This window comes from Podarcis liolepis, assembly GCF_965112155.1.
Source record: "Podarcis liolepis genome assembly, chromosome: 1".
NCBI lineage: Eukaryota > Metazoa > Chordata > Lepidosauria > Squamata > Lacertidae > Podarcis > Podarcis liolepis.
Window position 1 is genome coordinate 123600573 of NC_139554.1, and position 24561 is coordinate 123625133.

At 44.4% G+C, this 24561-nt stretch overlaps 1 protein-coding gene across 7 annotated transcripts in view; it reads right to left on the bottom strand.

The window, feature by feature from the left end:
* HECW2 (HECT, C2 and WW domain containing E3 ubiquitin protein ligase 2) overlaps nucleotides 1-24561 on the bottom strand; it is a 183488-nt gene that overhangs the window by 47660 nt on the left and 111267 nt on the right. For all 7 annotated transcript variants that reach the window (XM_083467333.1, XM_083467334.1, XM_083467335.1 and 4 more), the window contains 7 exons: nucleotides 23402-23497; nucleotides 22062-22212; nucleotides 21225-21328; nucleotides 18603-18727; nucleotides 15360-15545; nucleotides 5892-6026; nucleotides 629-731 (listed from right to left, as the gene is read on the bottom strand). In XM_083467333.1, the coding sequence (XP_083323459.1) occupies nucleotides 629-731; nucleotides 5892-6026; nucleotides 15360-15545; nucleotides 18603-18727; nucleotides 21225-21328; nucleotides 22062-22212; nucleotides 23402-23497 (900 nt within the window). The remainder of the gene's footprint in view (nucleotides 1-628; nucleotides 732-5891; nucleotides 6027-15359; nucleotides 15546-18602; nucleotides 18728-21224; nucleotides 21329-22061; nucleotides 22213-23401; nucleotides 23498-24561) is intronic.

Sequence of the window (24561 nt, forward strand, 5' to 3'; positions counted from 1 at the left end):
ACCAGCAGCAAGTGCTCACTTTCAGAGAACAAGCTCCCCACTTTCAGCCCTAACTAAACTCTCACCCATTTCTCTCAGTGTTCCTGTATTGAGCTCTGGTGGGTGGAAGTTGCTACCAGTCCAGAAGCTAATTAGCTTGAACGATTTGGATGTTCTTTTCCCAACGTTATCCTCCTACCCCGTCCTATCGTCTGTCAACAACAGACTCTAGATAATACATGTCTGAAAGGTCACAGAGCGGCCTCCAAAAAGGCGTTCGGCAAAATGCTGGGTGCTTGGCAACCCTAAGGCACGAGGCCGAGAAAAATGCTCACAGAAAACCAAAATAACCAGCTCCAGTTGTAGAGGAACACCTCCTGGGTTACAACATTATAGCATTATAGCATTTAACTCTAGGAGTTTACCCCAAGCAAGATGTGTGCATATAGCAGAGCCACACCTAGTATCTCACAGTATACATTTCACTTAAGTCCACTCGTGCAACACTGGATCCTGCCCAATATATTGTTTCGTTTTTTTAGAAGGGCAATAAATTGCAGGAGAAACCTCATGCCTTAAAATGGTAACACAAGATACAGCCCTCCCATGCAAAATGCAAACAAAGCATGACTCTACAAGGCACACATACCCACAGGAACCATGTCCTGGTACTGAGCCCTGCTCACTGTGTTGAATGTGCTTGATGGCCGCGGCAAAACAGGAGGTCCTGAATGGCGGGAATCCTCTCCTACCTGGAAAAACAAAACAAAAAAACAAATGGATGTCATTATTCTTAGGTACAAAACTGATTTGATCGTTTTGAAAACAGCAGCCATGGGGAAGCAGCTTTTGGTTGGTGAGAAGTGAGGAAAGGAAGTTGAATACTTTCCCATTTTAAAAAATAAAATCCTGTCTGAAGCTGCTGTTTGAACTTCAAGAGAAGCCTCCATAGGCACCGATGGGAGCTTCCCCTCAAAACGCAAATAGCAGCTTCAGAGAGCTTTCTGTCAGGACTGAGCAAGGGTGTGGGAGAGAGTTAAACTTTCCCGCAGAGTCTCAAGACTGCTCATTACATAACCCCAAATGTGCACATTCATTACATACACGTATTAACTACAGTATAGTTCCCAGTTGTGGTAGCTTTGGGGCCAGTGCGAGACGATTATCAAAAGGACCATGTTTGTATGGTCAGAAAGAAACGCCTCACTTTACATTGTCATTTAAAATATTTTTAAATAAAGCAAAGCAGTTCTGCTTTACTAAAATGTTTCTTCAGACATTTAACCTTCCACCATGTTTGAGGTCCAAAACAACCTCCAGCGGGGGTCTTTTAATTATGCAAAAACTCCTCCTGCCCCAACTTCACATTACATCCTCTCTTCTAGAACAAAGCGATCCCAATTGTGCTTTTTTTAAAAAATAAAAATATTAGAAACCAGTGCACGGGTGACAAATGAAATGTAAGTGCCTTCACAAATGACTCAAACGAGGTGAAAATTATCATCTAACAAGCTTTAATACAATTTCCACTGTCTTTTCTGTTTTCTTTTCACATTGGTATCAGTCTCGGATACATCTAGTTAAAAACAACGGGAGAAATTCAGTGTAGCACTATGGCAACCAGTCTATCAGTACAAACATTTCCGCTTGCCACACAGAACAATCTCCTTCTCCAACTGCATGCTGTTCTCGGGGTTCTTCAGACTGCTCCACTGAGCCAATTTTTGGGGTGACGTGAGGAGAGGAGGTGCAGGCATGAGAAAGCACTGCAGTGCTAGCTAAAGTCTTTGCAAAGGTTTCTGCTAGCAGGCCTTGCAAGCTGAATCCAGTCCCATGTCTCAGCTGGCACCTGTTTGACTCCGTATCTGTTTAAGAGTTTTTGCAAGTATTAAATGGCCACAATGCACTCTACATGGGGCTACCTTTGAAGGTGACTCAGAAACTACAACTAATCCAAAGTGCGGCAGCTAGACTGGTGACTGGGAGCGGTCGCGGAGACCACATAACACCGGTCTTGAAAGAGCTACATTGGTTCCTAGTACGTTTCCAAGCACAACTCAAAGTGTTGGTGCTGACCTTTAAAGCCCTAAACGGCCTTGGCCCAGTATACCTGAAAGAGCATCTCTACTACCATCGTTCAGCCCGGACACTGAGGTCCAGCTCCGAGGGCCTTTTGGCGGCTCCCTCACTGTGAGAAGTGAGGTTGCAGGGAACCGGGCAGAGGGCCTTCTCAGTAGTGGAATGCCCTTCCATCAGATGTTAGGCAGATAAAGAATTACACAACTATTAGAAAACACCTGAAGGCAGCCCTGTTCAGGAAAGTTTTTAATGCCTGACATTTTATATATATATATATACTTTGCTGGAAGCCACCCAGAGTGGCTGGGGAAACCCAGCCAGATGGGCAGGGTATGAGCAATAAAATTATTATTATTATTATTATTATTATTATTATTATTATTATTATTACTACTACTACTACTACTACTACTACTACACCACTACTCTACTTACAAACCACAGAAAGCTCAGTCTGGGCTGAGAGTTTAAAATAAGCTTTTATTTTACTTTGTGTAACATTTAACAGCCTGGAGGAGTTCTGTTTCCGCTGAGAACTAGTGTGAGCTTGAAGATTTCCCCCCAATGTTTGGACAAATCATAATTGATGGCAAGTAACCCTGCTTTCAATACGCACCAGAACAAACAAGCTCAGCTGACATTGCAGGCCTTGGTGAGGTTTAATATTCTTTATGGCTTTATACTTGGGTCCCATAGAGGAAGCACAAAAGCACCATCTATGACTGTCGCTTCCCTTCACAGTTACAGCTGAGTGCACTCTGCTCTGTAAGAGCAACCTTTACTTCTGCAATTTCCTGGCTCCCATAGGTCTTTGTTACATGAACTTCGGGGGTTTTTGTAGTTCATCGCTCCCTGCTCCGCAGGCTCGCTGCATACCCTTTCCTCTCAGCGTGAGAAACATACATATTTGCAAATCTTCACCCACAACTTTGTGTCATTAAAATAGATCAAACCCAACTTGCTTTTTTAAGATGCCAAAGAGCCACAAAGAAGCAAAGACACAGAGTCTCCTAAAACTAGATTTGTACATTTCTCAGTACAGGAGAAAAGTGGGGGGAAACAACTCCTTTTGAAGTGTGCCAAGAAGTGGGAATACCAGTATTATTTGCTCCATCTCCTTGATTTACTTTTCCCCAGTTGCTGAAAGACAGCCCCGTCCCTTCAAACTTTGACCCCTGGAATAGTGGACCAAGCTCAGAAAAGGTCTTTATAAGAAGGAAAAACAAGAAGAGTGATGACCTTTCAGTTTAAAAATGGTAACCTTGCAAATATTTGTAAGTTACTAAAAGGTTACTATTTGCTTTATACTATATGCTTCATTTCAATATGTACGCCACTCTACCAACAGTTGTTTTCGGTTTTTGCAACCCGCTCCTTTGCACGGTGACTTTTAATAAATTAAAGGGAGGGCCAGGAGAATGACTGTGCACAGACCAATGTGGAGGAAGCACAGTTAACACATAGCAGGGGCCCAAAGAGATTTAAAAACCAATACCTGTATGCTTATAAGCACAGTTGTTTTTATTAGAAATTATTAGAAAAGGATTCCAAGAATGGGTTCGTGTCCAATTTCTTTGTCAGTAAGGTACATGTTCTGCTTCCCCTGCCTGCCCCCCACTTTTGACTTTCAGTGCATCCTTTGGCTTGACTTGAAACAGATAACCATATCAAAAAGCCATGATGTGAAAAACAAGGTGCTCCTGTCGCTGCTGTTCTGTGAACAAGTATCTGTATTCAAAGGCCCTCCAGTGGTATAAAGGGGAAATGGCAGGGACATTTTGCAAAAGATAAAAATTGTTATTGCAAAGGTCAGGGTACTTTCGTCAAGCTGGCACAACCTGAATCCAGCTGATTCGGGCTATAATCTGACACGCTGCTATAGATTCCAGGGGAACTCAGAACTCCTGTCACCTTGGGTCCACGAGTGATAAGATAACTAAGTGCAATATTTGCATATTTTGTTTTCTGTAATAAACTTGTTTAGAGGAGTGCACTGCTTTGCAATCGATGACTGGCTGTGTTGAGATCAGTAGGAAGGTAGCAGGCAACTACAGCCCAGTTCTGGAGCCCAGAACCCACCAAAACTTGGAACTCAAATGCAGCTTGGAGCCTACTGAGCTACAGGTCAAAGATACAGTGTTAGAAACTGAGATATGAAAGCTAGGAGCTAAATGGCACCTTAAACCTAGGTTATGGGCGCAACAACAGAATGTCTAGGCACACTTTTTTATAACAAGACTACAAAGCTGAAAATGAATGAACTGCAGCTAAAATATTACACTCGTTTTTCATATGGTCTAGTCCTTCCCTGCCCGCCTCCTCAAAATTCTTAAGACGGTCTCTTCTCCAGCCCTCAGAGAGTAGCTGGAAGTGGAGAGGCAGAAAAAGGTCCTCCTTTCCATCCATCCTGCAATTTTAATCTGGAACCTTAGGCGCAGTACTGCTCCCAGAGGTCAGAAACTGCTCGTGCTAATGAAATTCCCTGTCACAAAATGCACCTAGAACAGCGGGAGTTTTGAACACTGTAAAGATATTATCACCCCGTTAAGGCCCTAAATTTGAGACCAGAGTACTTTAAGGATGGCAAACACCAGTATGACCCTATCCATAATCTAAGATCTACATGTGAGATCATGCTTGTGGGCCTGCTGGTGAAATCTGTTAGATAGGTGAGCAAGCACACAAGGCAGGGCATTCTCAGTGGTGGCTCCGCAGTTGTGGAACTCCCTTCCAGTTTATAGCAATTTGGTCCATTCAGTCCTAACCTTCAATAAGGACTTATATTTTAACTATGCTTTTCCTTAAGAGGATTTTGCTGATCCATTTCAGAATCCTGTCTATAACTATCCAGTGCCTAATTCTCTGCCTGTGGTTCTACTGCATTTATTTTTCTTTGTACATTACTTTGTGACATTGCTTGGCCCTGAAAAGATAACTGGGTAGTTTTTGTATTTATTTTGATTATATATTTTGTGTTTTTATAGTTTTATTTTATCCTGTGAACTGCCATGAGGCCTGCGGGTATAGTTCGGTATATAAATGTAATAAATAATAATAAGCTTTTCAAAGCTCAAAAACTAAAAGAAAGAAAGAAAGAACTCCCATGCATCTATTTTAAACCAGCTAAAACATTCACAAGGCTGCTTTGTCTTTGATAAAGCTGATCTGGGTTGGATTAGACATGCGTGGCACTAACTTTTCTTTTTTAACCATATCCAATAAAATATATAATGTATTGTCTCTGACAGTGAATAATAATAATAATAATTTATTATTTATGCCCCACCCATCTGTCTGGGTTCCCCAGCCACTCTGGGCTACTCCCAACAGAATATTAAAAACACGATAAAACATCAAACGTTAAAAACTTCCCTAAAGAGGGCTGCCTTCAGATGTCTTCTAAAAGTCAGATAGTTGTTTATTTCCTTGACATCTGATGGGAAAATAGTGGCCAGAATGTTGGGACTTGAATGGCCAGGGCCTGGGTTCAAATCACCACTCGGTCATTAGTTGTTCTCTGAATGGTTTATTTGAAAGGCCAGACTTTCCCAAGCTGGTGCCCTCCATAGGGAATACAGCTTCCATGATCCCTGACCACTGGCCCTGCAGGCTGTGCTGAACTAATGTTCAGCTAAATGTGGGGAGCACCTGTTTGGGGAAGGCTGATCGAGGTCACCGATGCGATTACATTCCGAGGAAGGAATCAGAAGACTGACATAACAGTGAATGTTATACGTCATGAATGTAGAAATGGGACCGTGAAGAACCGAGGATCCTGTAACCTTGACAGGTGATCTTTCTCTCACACACACATGGGCTAAGTGCTAGCTTACCTCACCAGCACTGTGGCTGCGCTGCCTCGTCAAATGTTGCCGGTGGACCAATGCACTCGTCGGCCTGCTGCTCTGCAAAGGAAGCCGTGGGTCGATGAACGTCGTGGTGCGGGAATTGTGGTCGACAAAAAAAGCCTGGTAAGGAAGCAAGAGGAGAGGAGCGGGAGGAAAGCATTTCATTACTTGCCAAAACCTCACTCTGATTCCTGTGGGTATTTCTGACTGCACGCCTTCCTATGTTAAGCTGCACTTGTGAGCAGCAAAACATTGGGTGGTTACAAGCGCAGGAAGTCTTATGTTTTAATGGCCGTTAAGATCTTTAACTTTGTCACGCAACAGGGAACTCTTTGGGGGTGGGTGGGTGGGTTCTAACATGGGTTAACCAGCACTACACAGGCTTTCGGTGCCCCCAAAACAGTTCCGATTCTTGTGTGAACAACAATTCACAGAAGTCAAGCGAAACGAACAGTGAGATTGCTTAAGAGGAGTAGACTTGAGCAGCTAATCACAGAGAATGATGGTCCGTTCACAAACAGGAGCTGAGTGGGTGGAGGATGAGAACTCAGGGGTACCAAGAATGCATTAGGTAGGTGAGACAAAGTCAGCTTTGATGGGCAATTTCACTTTCTCATCTTCCCAGCCCTCCTTTCAGCTCTCTGCATCAGTTTGTATTGCTTATAAAAGTCCTCGTGAAAATTCACCTGCATTTCGGTGTGAAATTTCTCGTAATATGCACGTTTGTATGCATTTCCCCCTAGTATATATGTTTTTACTTGGCACTTTTCCCTAATGCAATGCGTTTTTAATGTCATTTTCACCAATATATACATTCTTATGTCAGTATATGCCTGCATTGTCTGCATTACTTGCTCAGAGAACTCTACTGCAAATTTCAGAGAAGTATGAATTTTAATACTGTGTTTCAGGTTCTTGTGTTGCCTTGGAAAGTGCTCATTAAGTAGGTTCACCTTTAAATGCAAACCAAATTTCATTTCTCCCAGATCCCTACATGACAGGGAAGGCTCTGTTGTTGGGAGGGAATGAAACTGGGGTGGTGAGCAAGGAGGGCTGAATTTCACATATTCATTCAAAATAGCTGGTCAGATCATCAAAGGTAGGTCTCTGTTTCACCTAATATCTGGGAGGAAGGACACAAAGTTATCTACTTTTTAAAGAAATAAATAAAAACCAACTTCAAAAAAAGTATAAAAAAACAACCTCAACCAACTGCTTACTGTATAATTACAACCACAAATGGGTGAGTACACATGTGAAACATCTGATTAAGGACCATGGCACAATGTGATTGCAGGCTGAAGCATGCCAGCTGCTATCTGAGGAGGGCTATTCTAGGTAGGGCAGCTAAAACAACAACAACCAGACAAAATTCTGAGTAGCTGGAGAAGCAAAAGCAGATTTCAAAATACAGCACAACCCCTAACAGCTTTAGAAGCAGCAGCTGCATGGACCAGTTGCCTAAACCAGAAAAACCGTAGGCATGGCAGGACCTGATCCTTTGCCAGGGAAGCAGCCAGTCACTTCTTTACTTGAGAGTATGTCACGTTTTGACCCTAGAGGAACTTTACTTTGAGGTTAAGCATGCTTCGGATCACGGCCTTGCAAGACTTGCGCTATGCAGCTAAGAAGAAACCATTTCAAGAACCTCATAAAGGTAAAGGGACCCCTGACCATTAGGTCCAGTCATGACCGACTCTGGGGTTGCAGCGCTCATCTCGCTTTATTGGCTGAGGGAGCCAGCGTACAGCTTCTGGGTCATGTGGCCGGCATGACTAAGCCGCTTCTGGCAAACCAGAGCAGCGCACAGAAACGTCGTTTACCTTCCCGCCGGAGCGGTACCTATTTATCTACTTGCACTTTGACCTGCTTTCGAACTGCTAGGTTGGCAGGAGCAGGGACCGAGCAACGGGAGCTCACCCCGTCGCGGGGATTCGAACCACAGACCTTCTGATCAGCAAGTCCTAGGCTCTGTGGTTTAACCCGCAGCGCCACCCGCGTCCCAAGAACCTGATACTTTACCCTTAATGATTCAGAGACAATGCCTGGCATCTACCCTGAAGGAATCAGAAACATTTGGCCCAAGAAAGCTCACACCGTAATTAACCTGTTAGTTATTAAGGTGCCACAATTCTAGTAGCTGTTATCTGGCATTTCTTTATCCACCCATACATACAGCACTGTCAGTGTACAAGACTCTGCAGACTCCCATAGGCAAAATATAAACAGGTTCCTGTCCCTAAACAGCTTATAATGATCTACATTTGGAGAAACAACAAACAGTGGTGGGGAGGGAAAGCTCAATGCGTTGCAGGTACTTAAAGCTCAGATACAGCAGGAAATGAGGATTAAGAAATTAAGTCAAGGGCAGGGCTTTCCCCCCAGAACCTCTCAGCTGGGTGCCACTGCCATTATAAGAGAACTAGGGAGGCAGCTTTCATGGTGAGTTCTGGCACCTCTTTTTCTAGAAAAATAGTGCTACTAAAGACTTTATGGATAAAGGTAGGTTTTTTGGAAAAATCTGAAGTTAACTGAAGAGCACTACACAAATCAGGGGAAGGAATGTACCAAGTTAGCAATGCCCGTTCCGCCCTGTATCCATCGCAAGCAGACCTGATTCTATTCCACTGCAGTTTGGTTTCCATCCATTACTATGTCATGCTGGCAGAACTTTATGTATTGTTTGTCTTAACCATTGGCATTGTTTTTACATGATTTCATACAATTTAATTCAGTGTATTAATTATACATTTTTCCTGATGTTAATTCCTGCTGTGGTCAATTAAGAACACAACCCTTTCGGAGTCTGTTGGATCCTCACATCCAAAATCTTGCTGCTGTTATCATGGCAAGATAATACACCAGATATCCTAATGAAACACCATAGTGCTTCAGGAAAATACAACTCACTGAACGCCTAATGACTGCCCAAAGAGGGTTAAAACAAGGTGTGCTTTTGTTGTTTGGATATTTTCTGCAGTGAACAATGGATAAATGCATGAACTTGAGATCAACATGTGAGCATTGCATGTTAAAAGCTTGGGGGCCTCTGTTCAGGTTTTGGTTGTGATGGGTGCTGGTAGAGGTGGGGGGGTTAGACCCAAACATTTGTATCATCACCCCAATTAAATTGGAGTCTTTTCATTTAGATCCTGTCCAATCTAATTTGCTTTATGCACTCTGGTTTAACAGGTTTATGAACCAGCCTGCTTGATGTTTTGGCTTTTATCTAATTTAAACTTGTGCATTTGGAAGAAAGCTTTGGCCTCCCAAGGGCTAAAATTTTAATCAGATGAACCCTAAACCAAGCATATAACTTGAAAGGCAAATTCAGATCAAGTCTGTCCTGCAGGGAAACTAATGTTTCCATATGAACAGTGTTGCATATGCACAATTCTGATTTCTTACACAGCAATTTAGCAAAACACGCTGCGCTCGTTTGTGCAACACACTTAGACAAACAGGAAAAGATGCTTAAGGATTACACTAAATGAATGCAATCATATCTCGTTAAGCACAAGTGCTTTGAGGACAGCCGGTAGCAGTCTGCTACATAATGAAACTCAGGATCACTGCTTTGAAGCTTCATTAGAGAAAAGAAAAGCTACTGGAGCTTCAATGCCTTGGGCTAATCTGGACAATGGCACCACAGCTGGAAAGGGAGCTGAAGCACTCTAAAAAAGACCAACACCCAACAGCCTAATTTTATACCTACCACTGGCCAACCAGGCAAGGGTGTAGCCTAGATATTTATGGAACCTGGGCAGAGAAACAGGGTATTTTGGTTTGGAAAAAGCTTCACATTTTACCCAGATGGGCAATGTATTTGTTCAAATATACGTTTTTCTTTCTACAAAACTAAAAATACAGCATGCAGAAACACACACGCTATTGTGATACTAGCTAAGACAGCAAACAAGTGCATAGGGTAAGGGCTCAGGTTGCTACCTCAGCACCACTAGGCCACACTGCAGCTCTCCAAATCCCTAGGTACAGGCATATCCTCCAGCTGTTTTGGGACTACAACTCCCATCATCCCTAGCTAACAGGACCAGTGGTCAGGGATGATGGGAACTGTAATCCCAAAACAGCTGGAGGGCCAAGTTTGGCCATGCCTGCCCTAGGAGTTAGGGACATTTTCTTAGAACAAACATAAACAGACCTAACCACTAGCCTATGGCTCATCTGTGAAACTACAATACATTGGGCCGGATTCAACTATCTGGTCCAGCCAGCAAAAAACCAAGCAAGGACTTCTGCTAGCACAACAAAGCTTTCCTTTCTCTTCTGCTGCAACCCCCCCCCCAAAAAAACCCACCAATGTCCAGGAGGCGGGTATCAGGAGAACCCCTGGAACAGTGCACGGGGAAGCAAGGACAAATTGTCTCATCAAGCAAGCATAAAAACTTGCGGCTGGAAGAAGAATCTTTTTGCCACTACAGTCATACCTTGGTTCTTGAACAGCTTAGCTGACGAACAAATCGGCTCCCAAATGCCGAAAACCTAGAAGTAAGTGTTCCGGTTTGCGAACGTTTTTCGGAAGCCAAGCGTCCGACGCGGCTTCTGCTTGAGTGCAGGAAGCTGCTGCAGCCAATCGGAAGCCACGCCTTGGTTTTCGAACGGTTTCGGGAGTCAAACAGACTTCTGGAACGGATTAAGTTTGAGAACCAAGGGATGACTGTACATTTACTATTTCTCAGTACGGCCCTTTTACTCTTCAGTGGTCTAAGTCAAATACGAATGGCTAAAAGGCAACTTTCTGAACGCACTGCCACCTGATGCACCAAAGACTTAACTCTCACCCTGCAAAGTGCCGACTCAGCAAATCCTTTATCAGTTACCTGCTCTCTCTCTCCTTGGATCAGCAACTGGGGAGAGGGGCAGACAGCTCTCATCTTAGAATCATAGAATTGTATAGCTGGAAGGGGGCACAGGGATCATCCAGGGAATCTTCCACCCAATGTGGGGCTTGAACCCTTGACCTTGAGATCAAGGTCTCATGCTCCACTGACTGTATCAAGGACAAGGCTGCTCAATGCCAGCTTTCTGTGTTAGCTATCAGATCATAAGCCAACCATCACTCGAGTTTATTTTGATATGCTTTTTGCTACTACTACTACTATAGCAGGTATGGTCTCCTCCTGTATTTCAGTTTCAGTTTCCAGGCAGCAAGAAACAACACACAACTTGTGTTCATATAATAAAATAGAAACAACAGCAATATTTTCTGCCAAGTTGTACTGTTAAAAAATAAATCTCTAAATAAATCTCTGGGAGGGAAGGACAGACTTTGTCCATGAGCCACCAATTGGCCATCCCTGTTCTACTGTAATTATGTCATAACGAAAACCTGAAACAACTCAGGGTACTTTCACCATCGGCAAAACAGCTCAGTCATCTATGCGTGTATACAAGGACAGGAAGGTTGTGCAAGGAAAGGACTCGGTTGACACAACCACTTGAGAAACCATGAGCACATCTGATCTCCAATCCTGAAATGAACTACATGAAACCATGTGCTCAAAGTGAGCTGCTGCACACCACCAGTTGGGCTGCATGGAATTGTGGGTGTATGAGGGGATATTTGCATGAACTCAGCGGCGTTGCATCCTTTGCTGACGTGTGTACACACCATGCACCAGGCGGAACCAGGGGCTGGGTGTGGAGGGTAAACAAAACCTGCCACAACAGTCCAACCCTCGCCACAGCCGCAGCCATGTGGACATGGGGCACGGAGGGTTCGCGGGGCCCCGCTGCACTATCTGCCAGCCCGCCAGTGCAGGGAGGAGCCTGGCCAGCCGATGTGGCCCTTGGTGGGTGCATCCCCCACAATATTGGCCGGGTGGCCATTCAGCAAGGGGGCCTGGGGCACAGCGGCACAGCCAGGCCAGGCTCTGGGGCCCAGAGACACCCCCCCCACAGGCAGGGCAGGGATCCCTGCATGGGGGTGCCTGGCGTGTGCCTCCTCAAAATCATGCTCCCAGGCCCCCCAGTCATCACCACGCTATGCTAAAACAAGAGCCAATGTGCATATGTACATATGTAAATGAGCTCCTACAATGAACAGGCCCAGTATTTGTAAGACATTCAACTCCTGCCTTCCAGTGTGGACTTAGTGGCTGTTTTTTCAAAACCTGATTCCTAAGGGAACTCCAAGCACATGGCTAAAGGAAAGAACTTTTCGTTTAAGGTCCCAAAACAAAGAGTTAGGGGGTTTAGGCCTGTGGCCTCAATGCATGCAAAGCATTTTCCCAGCAGCTACAGCAAAAGCACTTTGGAGCTTATACTCCAAACTGTCCTGCCTTCTTTCTTTCTTTTTTCACCCTTTGTACAGTCTTCCAGAGGCACTGTATCTCATCCCTAAGTAATGAAGGCTTTTTTTAAAAAAATGGGGCAGGAAAGCAGACGCCTCCTTGTTTCAGGGGAATACCCGTGCTACTGCTCCTCCCTTCCTGCCCACAAAGGGAATTTTATCCATTTTAACTTGTGCGGTGAAAAGCAGAAGGAAGAGGGCAAATGAAGTTTCCGTCCCTCCCTCGGCTCCAAACGCATTCCAAAGAGCTGAGTTGCCCCAGACAGAAGGAATGCACAATAATAATAAGAAAAACCTTCGCTTTAAAAAGCAGAAAAAGCAACTCCTCCAGCACACGCTAGTGCTTATCGAGCACTGCAAAAGGGCAGCACCTCCCTCTACAGCAATGCCCAGCCACCTTTTGTTTTTAGTTGCCTTCTGCTTTATCTTATCGGGTACTTTGAAGACTAAGCGGCACTCTCCGCCCCTTGCAGCACCATACATTAATCGTGAATTCATTTTCAAATAAAAAGGGGCGGCCGGCCCTTCCCCAAGGTCACCCAGCCACTGTTTTAGCGAAACTGAACTTCAAGCCAAATGTACAAAGTTGTTCTGGAATGCCCTAGGCCATATCAAATCTCTCTCCCAACCAAACACGGAGCAATTTCTGTTTCCTGAGCTAACAAAACCAACACAGCATTTTAAACCTTTCGCGCTAGTCATGCTTCTGCTATAAAAATTATCATCTGTCAGTGGCCAAGAAACTCAACTTCTGGGGGCCTCTTCCTAGTTTAGCTGTTGGTCACCCTTGATAGATCTCAGCGTCTTTCATAAGCCCGCAACACAGGAGCCTGTTCCGCTTCCTTTTCTAATGCAGGGTGAAGATAGCCACAAAATATGTGATCACTGCACAACTTCTAGTTTCTTCTGGATACGCTGTTGTGCTCAAGTGCACATGGGGAAACCAGCCATAGATGAAAAAGATAGAGGCTGCAAAGTCCTCTGCAAACCAGCAGCCCACATGTTAGTCATAGGTTTACAGTGGTACCTCTGATTACGTACTTAATACGTTCCGGAGGTCCGCTCTTAACCTGAAACTGTTCTTAACCTGAAGCACCACTTTAGCTAATGGGGCCTCCCGCTGCTGCCGTGCCGCCGGAGCACGATTTCTGTTCTCATCCTGAAGCAAAGTTATTAATCCGAGGTACTATTTCTGGGTTAGCGGAGTCTGTAACCTGAAGCGTATGTAACCTGAAGCGTATGTAACCCCAGGTACCACTGTACAGGTTATCACCAACAAAAACCAAGAAGAGCATCTGTGATAGACCAGACCAAAGGTCTACCAATTCCAGAATCCTGCTTCTCACATCAATGAACAAGGTGCCTAGGAGAAGCCGACAAGGGAGACATAAGGGGCAAGTAACTTTCTCCTGCAGTAGCTCCCCAGCAACCGATAGTATTTAAAGGATGCTCTCTCTCACCCCTAGAGTAAGGATGGGGTAAAATTGGATTCAGTTCACATTTGAAGGTAAATCAATCTAATCTGCACTTTCCAAAACATAACTGCAGCACAGGTATCCTTCAAAATTCACACTACTCTGAATTTTGCAAAGCAGCTATCCAGCCAAGTAATGTGTACAAAAATGAATCTACTGGGGTAAAGTGTATATAAAAATGCACGTATTGGTGAAAATAACATACAAACATGCATTATACTAGGGGGGAAATGCTTTTAAAATGTGTACATTTGTCAAAACCGCATACAAAAAAATGTGTTCATTAGGAGAAATTCACACTAAAATACTTAAGAATTTCCATGAGGATTATTTTTTTTAATTTGCTACAGAAATCTGGAGGACTGAATTTAAGATTGGAAAAAATGAGCAATCAAGAGAACAGAAACTGGCAGATCCATTCATCCCTACCCCGGAGGTAGCAGATAGCCATCCCTACTAGTAGTCACTGATAGCCTTAACCTCCATGAATTTGTCTAATCTCCTTTGAATGCTGACACCAATTGGTGTCCCTTAGCTGCGGTATTGGAATAAAAATTACCTTTACACTTTTGAAATTATTTTAAGTCCAACATGAGCTGTATTCCCATACATTGGCCTTATTTGTATGTCTTGCTCAACCGTAGTATAGTGTGACATAAATGATCCTGGGTGAGCCTTGGGCTCCAGTGCACTCTCTCTCCCCTCTCCTTCTGCATGGCCAGAAGCATGAGGATAAAAATCTTTGCTTCTGTGTTTCCTTACAGTTACACATTCTATCCAAACCAACGAACTGTTAATGTTACCTATAGTTTGTTTGAAACAAGCCAACTTGGTGTGGCTGAGATGAGAAGGAGCAAGGCTAGAAGAAGAAGAAGAAAAAGAAGATGAAGAAGAAGATGAAGAAGAGGAGGAGGAGGAGGAGTTTGGATTTGCTATCCCGCTTTATCACTACCCGAAGGAGTCTCAAAGCGGCTAACATTCTCCTTTCCCTTCCTCCCCCACAACAAACACTCTGTGAGATGAGTGGGGCTGAGAGACTTCAGAGAAGTGTGACTCGCCCAAGGTCACCCAGCAGCTGCATGTGGAGGAGCAGAGACGCGAACCCGGTTCACCAGATTACGAGTCCACCGCTCTTAACCACTACACCACACTGGCTCTCGAAGCTTACCTAGGATCACTTCATGGTTTAAACTAGGGCTGGAGAACCTGTGGCCCTCTAGATGTTGTTGAGACTCCAACTCCCATCAACCCCAACTAGCAAAGTCAACGGTTATGGATGATGGGAGTTGTAATCCAGCAACATCTGGACAGTTTCCCCATCTGATTTAAAAGTATAGTTTAGTGCAGGGATAGTAAACAGCTCCCATCAGGCACAGCCAATTAAGATGGTTAGTTGTCTTCCACAACATCTGGAGTGCCCCAATGTTGTCTACCTCTGGGTTTAGCATGACACCCAAATGCTGCCATGGAAAGCTACCATGTTAGGGAGATGATCACTGAGAACACAGCCAACTGGCATCATCATTCTCCTATTTGGGTGGAGGGTGGAAAGCGTGAATATCTGGCTTGGCCAGAGCAGCTTCCTCAATTTCATCAATATTCAGATGAAGAGAACAGAAGTCTAACGCTGGTTTAATTTACAAGCTAGTTTTTTCTTCCTTTTACCTTGCCCTGATGATCGTGCTTCATTTCCCAGCCCCTCGGCAACTCGAGCTGCTTGTTGGCAAACATATTCAAGAAGCCCACCAAATCTCGATTATGCTGGTAGCGCTCGAAGTGGTGGGTATCCCGCCGGACTTTGGTGATCATGTGCTTCAGACACGTATTGTTTGTAAACATGCGGTAGGCACTCTGGACGGTGGGAGGGGGAGAAGAAACAAAGACAATTATTTTCGGAAGCTAAGCGTTAGGCTTTGAATGTCTATGCAAGCTTTGGAAAGCTGGATAAAGGGGGCCTTAAGAGTTTTTCCATTCATCTTGTACAAGCAGCAATTCAACCTAGGCGATCTACCGCTGGGTCATTTTAAAATTGACCTTGAGGCTTTCTAAAACTGTCATGTCAAGCACCAGCAGGAGGGGTTCAGGTACAACCTTAGTCAGACACATGGGAAACAAAAAATATAGTTTCTGTCTCTGAACCCATTAACAATTACAGTGGTACCTCAGGTTAAGAACTAAATTCGTTCTGGAGGTCCATTCTTAACCTGAAACTGTTCTTAACCTGAAGCACCACTTTAGCTAATGGAACCTCCTGCTGCCGCCGTGTGATTTCTGTTCTCAACCTTGAAGCAAAGTTCTTAACCCGAGGTACTATTTCTGGGTTAGCGGAGTCTGTAACCTGAAGCGCCTGTAACCCGAGGTACCACTGTACTGAAAATTGTTGTTATTTTATTTCAACATACAACAACATCATATGGATAAATAATGAAACACCCCACCCAAACACAGAAGCTTGTACTTAAAAGGTAAAGGTAAAGGTACCCCTGCCCGTACGGGCCAGTCTTGACAGACTCTAGGGTTGTGCGCTCATCTCACTCTAGAGGCCGGGAGCCAGCGCCATCCGAAGACACTTCCGGGTCACGTGGCCAGCGTGACGAAGCTGCTCCGGCAAACCGGCACCAGAGCAGCACACGGAAACGCCGTTTACCTTCCCGCTATACAGCGGTCCCTACTTGCACTTAAGGGTGCTTTCGAACTGCTAGGTGGGCAGGAGCTGGGACCGAACGACAGGAGCTCACCCCGCCACGGGGATTCGAACCGCCGACCATGCGATTGGCAAGTCCTAGGCGCTGAGGTTTTACCCACAGCGCCACCCGCGTCCCTAGCTTGTACTTAGGTTATTATTAATATCCCACTTAACAAATTAAAAAGTGGGACCCGCAAAAAAATGTTGCAGTGTGGAGTGCACTCCTGTTCTGTGTTAATGTTTCGTGTTCCACCGAATACTTCTTTCAGGAAGCTCACTCCACTCTCTTGACCAGTTTTCAAATCCTTTCCCTGAAAGGCACTCACTGAGCTGTTTTGAGAAGGGAGGGATGTCTCCTTAAGGTTAAAAAATTATATTGCTGTATCCCTTGGGGATCCCCAGAACACAGTAACGCCTGCCTCTTGTCTTTCAGTAACTGCCTTCTTGTTAGGAAGAGGTCATAACTCTGCACTTTACTGCACTTTAAAGACTGAGAACGAAAAACAGTTGAAATGTCTTTTTCTCTACATTGACTCTTTCTCTGCCACCCTACCCTGATTAAACCCTTTCCCCCAACTGCCTTGGAACACTCCTGTCCATGAAATGAAGCTCTTCACCCAATTCCCAATGGCCTAGGGTTTTACAATCATAAAGGCTTCTCTGAATGTGGTCTTAATTTCAATGTGGTCGGCTCTACAATCTCCAAAACTATTACAGTCACACCTTGTGTTGTCCTGGGTTTCACCGCGCGCACACACGCAGAAGCGTTCGGCATGCTTCGCACACATGCAGAAGTGTTCTGCGCGCTTCACGCATGCACAGAAGGGTTCTGCACGCTTTGCACATGCGCAGAAGCGCTCTATCATGCTCTGCGCTTGCGCAGAAGCGTCGCGCTAATTGCGGATTTTTCGGGCTGTGAACGGCACCCTGGAATGGATCGTGTCCGCAACTAGAGGTACCGCTGTATACCAGTGTAAAATGCAGGGTGCTATCATAGAACCTTATCCCAAACAGCAAACACCTTGGGATCTGTTTATACAAAAACCAAGGGAGTAAGTTCCCACATGATTTCCATAGGCAGCTGCTAACTTATCCATTCCAGTTGGACCTGAGGATCTGGAACACCAGGAAGTGTTAGCGTTACACTGCAGTAATGGATATGGGTCATTTTGCTTATACTCCAGGAGAAACTGTTTTCATGGTGTTGCAAAATTCCCTCTTCTGGAATCCCACAAAAACCAGTGTGATAGGTGTGTGTTGCTGTGCAAAGGTCTCCTCTCTCAGCAGTCTAGCCTGTTATTCTATTATTTCCCCTCCTCACAACATTTTACAATACATAAGAAATACACAATATGATCACAACTTGATGCAAAAAATGCTTTTCATAATTGTTACCTTAGTGAAAATGGCTTATATATGTTATTATTATTATTTATTATTATGCATATCTCAGGGCGGTTCACAACGTAAAAATACAAGATAATAAACACAAAATGCTTAATAAAGAAACCAAGAACAAAAGCAATTAAAATAATTATCTTACATACCAGGGGAGGGAGGGCTTCAGCCTTATGAAACCTGCTTTGAGTTTTTTATTATAACCCTGAACTCCACCAACTGGAGCCAGTGGTGAAAGACATTCACTTGCAGGATAAAGGACATGGTGTCTCTGAACAGCTGCTAAACCCAGGGATTTGTTCTGAATGCAGGAAATGAGCTGAGCTCACAGTTCTCCAACATAAAAACACGTTCCTGGTTATCCCAAGCTTTCCCAATTTCAGCAGTATAATGGGGGCAGAGGGGGTCTTTTTTGTTATTCTCGCTGCTATTGCTAGATAATGGGGAGTTACTGGTCTACTGCAAACCACCCAGATGCCTACCAGTAGACCCCAATTCTGCCTAACCCAATATTGAGGGGGAGAGTGTTTATGTAGCCTAAATGTACCCACATGTTAGATGGAGCTATTGCCAGACTCAGGAGGACCTTAAGAGAGACACCCACACCTCAAAAAGAACCCAGTGAAGACGGATTGTGTTCAGTGGGCATGGAACACTGACTTGCTGTTGTGGGTGGGAACTAGAATCCTGAATAGGGAGCACGCCGCGCTGCAACATTTCGTGGCAGCTCTCACCTGCCATCGCTCTCATATAATACTGGAAATGCAAACCCTCCACATCTCTGCAAGTGTTTGTGTACAGATATACTTGCGCCGACTACTCACAGGGTTAGAATGCAGCACTGTGAAGAATTCTGGGCTGATAAGGAATTTCACAGGGGGGGATTGTAGCAGTAGAGTAAGCCTGGATCTGGAGGTAGAATGAGGCAGCACATTCTCCCTTCGGAAATCTGACAAAGGGACACAGCCATGAATTAGTGCAAAGGCTTCAGCATCGTAAACAACAACAAATAAATAAATAAATAAATAAATTTATACCCCACCCTCCCCAGCCAGGGCCGGGCTCAGGGCGACTAACACCAAATATAAATTACAATAAAACGTAACGGGGGGGAAACAAACAAAAACAGTTAATTAAAATACGGCTTAAAATACAGCTTAAAATGCAGCCTCATTTTAGTAGTAGCCCATAAATCAAGACCATAAAGGGAGGGAACATCAGATATTCACCTGAGCCAGGTATCCATGCTGGTCCTACATGGGCCAGCAAAAAAAACCACACACACACACAAGGGAAAATTTATAGCAAATCCCATATAAGGGGTCAGAGTGAGTTTAAGTCGAAGGCCTGGCAGAACAGCTCCGTCTTGCAGGCCCTGCAGAAGGATGTCAAATCCCGCAGGGCCCTGGTCTCTTGTGACAGAGCGTTCCACCAAGTTGGGGCCAGTGCTGAAGAGGCCCTGGACCTAGCTAAGACCAATCTAACCTCCTTGAGGCTCAGGGCCTCCAAAGTGTTGTTGTTTAAGGACCTTAAGGTCCTCCAAGGGGCATACCAAGAATTAGCTGTTGTTCTTCCTTTATCTTTGTTATAGAATACTCTTTTCTCGTTCATACTTAACTGTAACAGTTTTGAAATTAAATAGACAACCGAAAGAATGCTTGTTGGATCCTTATTTCAGGTGAATAATGAACACCAGCCGGTCTATAACAATCAGACCTTGGGGGCGGGGAAACAATCAGATTTTGAAACACGAATGTTTTCCCTGTACTTTACAAGTCTGCTTTTTACTTACTATTGAAAATGCATAAACACAATTTTTAAAAAACCAAGTCTGGTTTTTAACACAAGGGGGAATTATATATATGATAATAATAGGGTTATTATTATTATTATTATTATTATTATTATTATTATTATTATTATTATTGCAGAACCCAACCATAAGCAACTGGGTGGAATTGTATTAAGCTTAAAAATGGGGGTGAGTGGTAAAATGAAGATATTCCAGCTGGAAAGAAAGAGGAGAGGAGAGGAGAGGAAGGGGCAGGAGTTAAGGTAGAATAGAAGTGATAAAAATTCACCAAGTTCTTATCAACCCAATGAATTCAGTATAGGCCATTGCAAAGCTGAAATCAACTTAACAAGCTGCAGTTTACACCACTATATATATTATACTTTTAAAGAAATCTGGATAGCCACTACAGCAAGGTGTGGTTGCATGAGGTGGAAAAGCAGGTTTTGCTGCTGACATTTATTATGCAAAAAAAAAAAAAAAAAGTAAGTAAATGAACCCACGGAGATGGAAATCCAGGATTAACGTCACAAACTTTTGCTATGGCTCTTTGGGTGAGCCACACTTTTTGTTCTTTTGACCTCACATGCCTGCTACAAAATGAATCACTTAAACGAGTGCATTTATTTCAAATGTACCTTTTTTATGTAGAATTGGTATTGTTTGCAGCACAAGGTTTGCAAAACTGAACTGCCTTTGTATTACTGTGTCGCGGTAAAGAATGGTTTAGGCTGTGCATGAGCAGGAAAAGAACCTAGGCAAGCCTTGCGACTCACACATTCCCTATTCCTATGCAGCCAATTATCAGGAATTAGGAAGCTCTTGCTTTGTTTTAACTGCAGTTCGTCATGTCTTCTACCATTGTTTTATTGGTAAATTTGCTATGATGTTTTTGAGTTTGATGTACTATGCACTGTCTAGAAGCAGGGATCACCAACCCGGTGCTGGTGGGCAACTTGCTACTTGTGGAGTCTTCCCGCGGTGCCCATAGGCCGATGCCCCAAACTGTGAGGTTTCTTTCTTTCTTTCTTTCTTTCTTTCTTTCTTTCTTTCTTTCTTTCTTTCTTAAAAGAAAGCATCTAGCACTCCTAGAAAGAACGTTACGGAGCGAAATGTGCAAGTACCGTCTTTTTTTGTGTATAACACGCCCCCGTGTATGACGCCCCCTGTTTCTGGGGACTCCAAATTAAGAAAATGGGGGGAGATTGTATACGTGTATAAGACGACCTCCAATTTTAAACATATTTTTAAAAGAAAAAAACCCTAGTCTTACACACAGAAAAATACGGTATCTCCCGAGAGATTTCTGTGAAATGGGAGTGATGTGGCTATATTTTCCCTGGTTCTGAGATATGCATCCTGTTGTGATTGGACAGCAACTCTATGCGTGTGTGTGTGTGTTGTGTAATATCCATAATCAGGCCAGCAGGAAATAGCCAACTTCCCACATTAACCAGAAGGCTGGGGCTCCAATGGTGTGTTATACCACGCCCCTTCCACAGCAACCATTTTGTGACTGGCAACCACAACACTTTCTCAAAACTGCCCACTGGTTCAGTTGGCCTGGAGAACACCGTTGGGACAGGTGGCATAGAAGCATAATGAAATTAAAAAAACCAACTAAGGAGAAGTGTGGCACTAAATGGGGCCTTACCTGCATTAGGCTGCTGGAAGTCTGCATCTTCTCCAGCTCCATCCATAGGATTTGGGTGCTCCTCCGGTCTGTCATTAGTCATTGTCCGTCGAATGCTCTGGTACCTGAAGTTCCAAGACTGGTATTATGTATGGTACCCAATAAATACATCAGAGACTCCAGCACACTCAACACACCAGAAGTCAAATCGTTAAATGGCTTTCCCTCAGGCTTTAGGGATCAGGCCTGGGGTTGGGGGTGCATGGGGTAGCCCGGCACAATTCCTTTTTTTTTTTAACTTGAGAACTTCTTCATGACATGATCCTAGCCCATCAGGAATCAAGTAGTGAACAAGTTGACATCAAAGATCCACATAGCCAACTGTGATTTAGCTACATGACATCATCGCCATCAAGGGCAAAAGCAGCTCATTAAGGACACACTCACTTCCCACCTTCCATCCCTAGTGCCGGGTTGCCGCTGTACATAAAACGTCAATATTATAAAATAATTCTGGAAATCTCCATAAGCATCTTCACACCTTTTCAAGTGGCACCCTCATCCCCGGTGGTCAGAAACGGAAGTTGCATTTCAAGAGCTAAGAAAACATGAAACTCACCCCTCCCCTTCACCGTAACATATCTTGCATGCTTATTTACAGACTGGGAGGTCATTATTTCTGGATTAACAACAAACCTTACATATGGCGTAGGTTATTCCCAACCAGGCAAAGTTTTTTGATTTGAAACAATGTTGTCTGATCTTCTTCTTCTTCTTTATTCAGAATAATGGTACATGGCAGGACAGATATTTTTTTAAAAACCTGCATATATAACAACCAATTTGAATAATACTCACCTGCGATTCAGTTGCTCCATTTGCTGTATGGAGTTGGAACGCTGAAGGATCTGTTGGGCCGGGGGAGCTGTGGGACGTTGCCACGTTGTCGTCCTGTTCACGTGGTCCACGTAGAATATCCTCCCGTGGCTGTCAATGCGTGCCTCCCAATCTAAGGTAAGAAGACGCATTGTAAAACACAAGGGAGCAGGTATTTTAGAGCAGTGCCTCCAAAAACCTCTGCTAGCCAGCATCCCTATTTTCTTTTTTTGGCATTCTGTAAAAGGCAAAATCAGGGGACATGGGTGGCGCTGTGGGTTAAACCACAGAGCCTAGGACTTGCCGATCAGAAGGTGGGCGGTTCGAATCCCCGCGACGGGGTGAGCTCCCATTGCTCGGTCCCTGCTCCTGCCAACCTAGCAGTTCAAAAGCACATCAAAGTGCAAGTAGATAAATAGGTACCACTCTGGCGGGAAGGTAAACGGTGTTTCCGTCCACTGCTCCGGTTCGCCAGAAGCAGCTTAGTCACGCTGGCCACCTGACCTGGAAGCTGTATGCCGGCCCCCTCGGCCAATAAAGTGAGATGAGCGCCGCAACCCCAGAGTCGGCCACGACTGGACCTAATGGTCAGGGGTCCCTTTACCTTTATCTAAAAGGCAAAATCAGCCGCCTTTTCCTCATTACACCCATTGCAGAGGCACAGCAGAAATCTGCAAACACAGCTTAAAGCTGAATCATGCTGAGACCTAGCAGGTAGACTCCTCTGTTCTTAGGAGCTTTCCGTTATTTCATGGATTTATTCCTCATGGCAGACTAGCGATCCTCTTGTGACTCACTTATGTGTCTTGATGCACAGTTTGGGAGTTACTGATTTAGAGACTCTATGGAATGAGCTCCATACCCAATGAAAAAGGAGGTAGCTCAGTGTTAGAACACACAAGTTTTGTGTGCTGAAGGTCTCAGGTTCCATCTCTGGCATCTCCCGTTGGAAGGATCTAGTAGCAAGTGACGAAAAAGGCCTTTGCTTGAGACCCCAGAGAGTGGCAGCCATCAAAGTAGACAGTACTGAGCTAGATGAACAATAATCTAACCTGTTATAAAAGCAGCTTCCTATGTCCCTATGAAACAATTCGATTTCCACTGGGGAGGACATCACAACAGAAGCAGCATCTCCAGGGACATGGAAGCAAATGGCTTCAAGCACATCCATATGCATTTTTTGAGCCTGGTGAAACAAAATGTGGCATGTTTCACACACAACCTCTGGTTCTCTCAGAGACAACGCTTTTTTGCAGCGCTTTTCCCTTTTGTGGGGGCATATACCCTGAAATCCTGGGAATTAATAAGGAGAAGCTTCTCACTTGGTGGCAGGGCCTCATCCACTCTCTGATAGCGACTAACGTCCTGGCGAACCGAGGGAAGAGTTCTAAGAGGCTGGTGCCCATTAGTTTGGGAACCTAAAAGACAAAGAAGCTGTTTCACTAACAATTTTCAACGGAAACACAAACAGTGTCACACTTTATATTAGGGTTTCCCAAATTTGGGTCTCCAGCTGTTTCTGGACTACAATTACCACCACCCCTGACCACTGGTACTGCTAGCCAGGGATGGTGGGGGATGTAGTCCAAAAAAACACAGCTGAAGACCCAAGTTTGGGAAACCCTGCTTTAGATGTTCCAAAGAAAATCCTAACTGAAAGAACAAGTTTGAAATGATCACCCAATGGTCTCCTTTTCTGAACAACATGCCAATGTGTTTCTCTAAATTGTCACAGAATAGACTTAGCAGATTTATAGCAGGCTCTCTCTCTCTCTCTCTCTCTCTCTCTCTCTCTCTCTCTCTCACACACACACACACACACAATACATGCAAATTGCTTTTGAAGAGTTTGGATTTGATATCCCACTTTATCACTACCCGAAGGAGTCTCAAAGCGGCTAACATTCTCCTTTCCCTTCCTCCCCAACAACAAACAGTGAAGTGAGTGGGGCTGAGAGACTTCAAAGAAGTGTGACTAGCCCAAGATCACCCAGCAGCTGCATGTGGAGGAGCGGGGATGCGAACCTGGTTCCCCAGACTACGAGTCTATCGCTCTTAACCACTACACCACACTGGCTCTCATTGATCATTACTAAAACACACTGTGCTGTTATCCTCATCAGCACAGAATTTGAAAAACTGGAAGATCTGGGGTTTTATTCAATAGAGGCACAGCTTCACTGATACAGGGTTTCAGTTTCAGGAAAATCACCCACCCTCCTGCTGCTCTGTAGGACACCATCCACACTGTGCACTAGGAATGTAAGAAGAGCCTACTGGATCAGGCCAATGGCCAATCTAGCCTAGCATCCTGTTGTCACAATGGTATCCCAGATGCCTGTGGGAAACCTTCACGCAGAACCCGAGTTCCGCCCACCCTCTGGAAAGGTTTTGTGGGAGTGCAGAGGCTACTGGAGGGAAACATGAATAGAGGAAGGTCAGTAGCATGAATTGCCTTCTACTCAAAGCCGTTGGCCAAAAC